Source organism: Glycine max, chromosome 9, assembly GCF_000004515.6.
Source record: "Glycine max cultivar Williams 82 chromosome 9, Glycine_max_v4.0, whole genome shotgun sequence".
NCBI classification, from domain to species: Eukaryota; Viridiplantae; Streptophyta; class Magnoliopsida; order Fabales; family Fabaceae; genus Glycine; species Glycine max.
In genome coordinates, this window is record NC_038245.2 from 4,365,591 (window position 1) to 4,371,147 (window position 5,557).

A 5,557-nucleotide genomic window follows, 5' to 3' on the forward strand; every position below is an offset into this window, starting at 1 on the left:
ATCCCAGTGATTTAAAACATTTTTTGTTCTTTAATTGAAAGCATTAATACAATAACAGTACAATTTTTATCTTTTCTTGAAAGTTTAATGTTGTAATGGGAAAAAAAATTACTCTAGTTACTAGTAGTATTTTACTTCTATAGCGTATTAATGATAAGGCATCCCTGAAAAAAGAAAAAAGGGCCACGCCAGTAGTCAGACTTGAAAAACGTTGTCATTATGTTTGGCAGTACATCAGAAACCGTACATGATATCACTAACTTTCATGTCTTAAAAACCTTTTTATTATCTATCGCTATTAATAATAAAAACTATCTTAGCATATATATTTTTAGATAATTTTACTCTTCATTAAATTTTTTTTAACAACTGTTCCACTATTTTTTAGTTAATTACTTTTTTTATTTTTTATTTTAACTTCTAAACCTTTCTTCTTTTTTATTTTATTTTTATTTAAAATATATAGAGAAGCCCTTATTTTATTTTTAGTTAAAATATATAGAGAAGGACGGGAGTACCTCTCTTCCTCTCTCCCTCTGGTTCCCTAAAAAATAACTAGTAGAGGAAAAAAAAAGGGTTAAGATTATCTTCATTCACTGAAATTCTATGATAGGAGAGATATAGACACAATGAGCTTGTGGGTCCCATGTAAATCCAGTAAATGGAAAGGAGTTTTTTCCAAAAAAAATAAATAGAAAATTCTAATAATAAAAATACTAATTTTTAAAAAAATATTAAAATAAGGGAAAATGAAAGGAACTGAGTCAAATTTTGAGCTAGGTGCTACCAAGTAACCCAGCACCTACAACCCCATTATGAAAACATCCAAATTTGATATGCTAGTAACCGGGCAAAACCACAGAACCCTAATGTAAAAAAGAGAGATACTTTCGAATATATTTGTATTGCCAAATTAAGTTTGAGCTACATCTAACTCTTAGCCATCAGATTCTCAAGTATGGCTCTAGAGAGAAATATTCAGCCACATATGTAATGGTAGAATGTCACAAGCCTCAGTAATATCATTTGAGGGGTGAAGATGATACATAAATACTACTTGAGCAAAGATAGAGCCATTCTCTAATCTCTAGCAATTTGACTTATCTGAAGAGAGCCATTCTTTTGCTGCCAATAAATCAGGAAGAACAACTGCACCAGATTTCCTCCATTCCACAGCATCTGGGGTCTTAAACCTATCCAACAATAGTGCATGCATCCCTATGCTCTTAGCTGGCTCATAGTCTTTGCGCATGCTGTCCCCGATGTGCAAAGCTTCTTCAGGTGCAATATTTCCGGCCCTCTCAAGTGCAATCTCATAAATTTTCGGGTTTGGTTTCTCGACGCCTTCAAGGCCGGAAAACACACCAAAGTCCCACTCAGATCCCTGCATCGTCAAACATCATACATAACAATCAGATATTCTTGTCTCTGGGGTAAGTGTAGAGTCATGAGTCATGACTCAATATAATCACGTCATAAGTGTAGTAAAAAAGAACAAAAACACTTGTAGTGATTAGTAAAGTTCTAGAACTGAATAGACAGCAGTTCAATATAATTGAGTTTAAATCTTCAATGATCGCGTTGCATTTCATAATGGAAGTGTGCGGACCTCTATTAACATTTCCAATAGGTGCACCGAGATGTTTAAGAATGTGATACTATGTCAATCCATGGTTAAGTACTTAGGTATTCTTTGAAACAATGTAAGTAAACTTTTAGAAAAAACAAAGGAAATTTACCTCGTTTAAACCCAAAGCTGGAAGAATCACATCTTGATATCGATACTCGGCATTGCTCACAATACCAACTTTGAGACCCTCTCCACGAAGCCATCTAAGAAATGGTTGGGAGTCTGGAAATACAGTATATGGAGCAGATGAACCAAAGGACGCATATATACGTCTGAAGATTTTCTCAAATGTCTCTTCATCGTATTCATATCCAGCCTGCCAGAAGAACAAAATTTCTCAATGATTTTAACAGGTGAGATTGCAAATATCATGAACTTGTAATTCAATGCTCAATTTTGGTAGCTTATAATGCAGCTGAACACATCAATAAAGGTGGGAGTTAAACCTGTTAGTTCAGTGCATTCATTGTTGCTGAAGACAAATTTAGAACCAAAATAAATATGCTACCTTTCATTGTGTGCCCATGTAAATACAAAAACTTGGCTATCATGACATGTAAATGTAATACATTATACAACCACAGTAATGACTTTACATATAGCTTACCCTGACAAAAGAATCTCGCACACAGGTTTTCCACCACACAATGTTTGGCATTTTGGCTGCATGTCCAAAACATGGATAATTCTTTGCCATTTCCTTATATGCAAGCTTAAAACCCTCGTGCATACGTTTGTAGTCTGGGCAAGGTTTGCCTGCAGCTTTGGCTGCCATGCAATAATAGTCACCGAGCTCCCCTTTGTAAGCCATTAGGGTACCAGTAACATCTATGGTGACACAGCGTAGTTTAGCCAATAATGACATGGTTGATTAAAGAGATTGTTCAGAAGAATTTCTGATACAGCAATACCAATACAAATTTCAGGGAACCAACTAATAGGGTAAAGTATTGAACTCCTTCAAAATTGATAAACCTGCATATGTGATTCAAAATTAGCTAGTTAAATTCAAAAGAAAATTCACTTATGAAGGAGCTTACATGATGATATGGCTTTGTAAAAGGGAGAGAGAAAGAGCAAGAGGAAAAATTGGTGCTGTAAATGATATTATAGCACAAATAGAAAATTTTAAATAACTATTAAACATGTGAAGTTGTTGGTCATGGGTTCGAATCCGGAAACAGCCTCTTTGCATATGCAAGGGTAAGGCTGCGTACAACATCCCTCCCCCATACCTTCGCATAGCGAAGAGCCTCTGGGCAATGGGGTACGAAGTTTTTTATTAAACATGTGATCTACTAGATAAAACCTGGGTCTGATATTAAATATGATCATAGCCATGACATTGCAACCAGAAAACATAAAGTAATGTATTCAGTAGGCTACAAGTGATTATAATAGTGCACATAGCGATATGCACTTGCTCAGAAAGGAAAAAACAATTTAAATTACACTGAGCATTTTGAATAAATATGAAAGTTTCAAAGTTACACCATACTGTCCTTGAAAGATGCTGTGTTTATGAAGCCAGATGAAATTATGTCCATATCTAAGCTACAAAGACATACATATGACAAAAATGTAAGGAAATCACTAAACCAGATGTAAGGAAATCAGAATGAACTTATAGATTCAGGGATATTAAAAAGATCTTGAATTGAAATCTTTTTGTAGGTGGAAAAGATTTAGGACAACTAATAATTTGCTAATGTGGTAAAACCATAACTGAATTTACACTTAGATAGTTAAATATCATATTGCCTCGATGTTCGACAGTCAAGCAACAACCACAAGTACCAAACTAACCAAGATCTCCGGATTAGACATTCCTAGCAGTGACCTACATTTGGTCATAATTTTATGCCAACTGATAGTAATACACTGATACGTTAAACTTCTGAAAAATCGCAATCAAACACAGTTTTTAGGAAGTTAACTGGTTCATTTTTATGATCATTTCAGGAAATTATTCGGCAAATCTTATTATGAACTTTATTATGGTTGGTCATCTAAGAACAGTCACATTTTGACACACAACTCCCATGATGAAGATAATCATTACTCAGCTTCACAAAACCACATTGTCTGCTAAAACTCTCTTATTACAATTTATAATCATCCATCCCAAGTCAAAAAATAAATCATTATTTAACCTAAGCACATCAAGAACGTCTCATACAAACCATGACTAGTTCCTCCCTAGCAGACCGACTAATTACCAAAGATCCATAACCAGGTAAAGTCAAAAACGTAACAATGCATATACAAGATTGCCATAGCAAATTAACAATTACCAATTACTAGAGATATAAGGTTGATCCGGTGGTTGAGAAAGGGTGAAGACAGAAGGGAGAGGGGAGAGGTGACGGGTTAAAATCCCCCAATTAGTATTTCTAATAAAACTAACAAACTAAAAACAATTGCCAATTACTAAACAAAAAAGTACAAAAAGGAAAAGCAGGAGCAACTATTTCCAAGATGTAGTATATTTTATAATATCATGACTACAGTCCTGAATCTGAAATCAACATAGCCAGCCTCTGACTCACTGACTGATTAAAAAACGCACATACACACCACAAAGATGTCCACTTTTGAATCTAAAGCCATGGATACAATAAAAACACACATTCTTAATTCCAGTTCCAGGCCTGCTTTTCAAAAGTAAAAGTAAAATCATAACTGACATTGAGTCAAATTGAACTTGGGCTAAACAATGTGGCTAAACCAGCTCAGAAACCAGAACAAGAAATGAGTATTCACAAGTCACAACTATTAGATTTTTCATTTGTGAAAATGCCCAATAAGACATGGGATTCAAAACACAACGCTTCAGAGCAACAATATAGGCAAGATCGATTCAACAAACATCCATCATTAAAATAAGATTCCCAGAAAGCACACGCACACATGCACAAGCACAACTAAAGTGTGGTTAGGTCAACACCCACAAAACATATCACAAAAAATATTGTATTTTTACTATTATCATACACAAAAGAGTAGATTCAAATTCTGAGGATCACACAAGGAAACGAATCCAGCTCTTACCAGAAGCTCAGAGAACTGAAAAGTTTGAAACTTTTTTTGTGTCCAAATCACCAATGCTGCAGCAGAAGCAGCTTCAGCTACACTATCATCATGAGAAGCACAGAGTATATTTTTTTCACCTAGTTTTATTTATGGGGGATAAATGGAAGAGAGAGAAGCTTTGGCCGGTTATGATGCTTCCTTCTTCTCCAACCCAAGAATGGTTTTGTGTGTATAAATGGAAATCATCGAACCCCAAGATTTATTATTTAATAAAATTTATTTTCTTTCCCCTCTTTTGGTACTTTTACTTGACTACTTTGTGCAAAACGTAAGAGAAAATATTTGTATATTTTCTATAACTGTTAAATGAATTTAATAGTTGCTGGTAAAGAATTTATATATTGTCATCAATAAGTCAAGAATCATTCATGATTCATGACACAACTTATAAAGTATTTATAATTAAATTAATAAACTCACTATATATAAATTTATATATATTAAAATTTACAATTACTTGCCAATGCATTTATATGGTGAATATATTATTATGCATTCATATTAAATCAGTGTAATTTTAGAAGAAAAAATTATAAAACATTTATTAAATAAATAAATAAATATAAAATTCTTACACGACAACATGAAACTTTAATGTAAGAATCCATTCGCGGTGGTGGGTGTGTTTTCATGTTATTTTGTCTGCAGGAGGCCACGTATTTAGTTTCTACTCCTCGCACTTGAAGCAATTTGCGTCAATGACCCTCTTCTTATTAGATACCGATATTGATAAAGAAATTTATTTAATGAGATTTTATGTTTTGAGCAAAATTTTAATTTTTTTTCTTAATGAAGACATTGATGTTATTATTTTTGTGGTAAAAAATGTAATTA

General features: G+C 33.5%; 1 protein-coding gene across 1 annotated transcript; it reads right to left on the reverse strand.

Annotated features, from left to right (window-relative positions):
• Window positions 1-873: 873 nt before the first annotated feature.
• LOC100815659 (haloacid dehalogenase-like hydrolase domain-containing protein) lies at window positions 874-4,871 on the reverse strand. The gene is made up of 4 exons (NM_001255111.3): window positions 4,682-4,871; window positions 2,238-2,605; window positions 1,740-1,946; window positions 874-1,384 (listed from the first exon to the last, which is right to left on the reverse strand). Exons 2-4 carry the CDS (start codon window positions 2,493-2,495, stop codon window positions 1,088-1,090), a joined length of 762 nt encoding a protein of 253 aa, NP_001242040.2. The 5' UTR covers window positions 2,496-2,605; window positions 4,682-4,871; the 3' UTR covers window positions 874-1,087.
• Between the last annotated feature and the right edge of the window lie 686 nt (window positions 4,872-5,557).

Bases quoted from the DNA above. Each gene is read 5' to 3' on its own strand.
- LOC100815659 (NM_001255111.3), bottom strand. From the start codon at position 2,495: ATGTCATTATTGGCTAAACTACGCTGTGTCACCATAGATGTTACTGGT. The intron at 1,947-2,237 runs GTAAGCTATATG...TTCTTCTGGCAG, and splicing joins TGCGAGATTCTTTTGTCAGG to GCTGGATATGAATACGATGA. The intron at 1,385-1,739 runs GTAAATTTCCTT...TTGACGATGCAG, and splicing joins CAGCTTTGGGTTTAAACGAG to GGATCTGAGTGGGACTTTGG.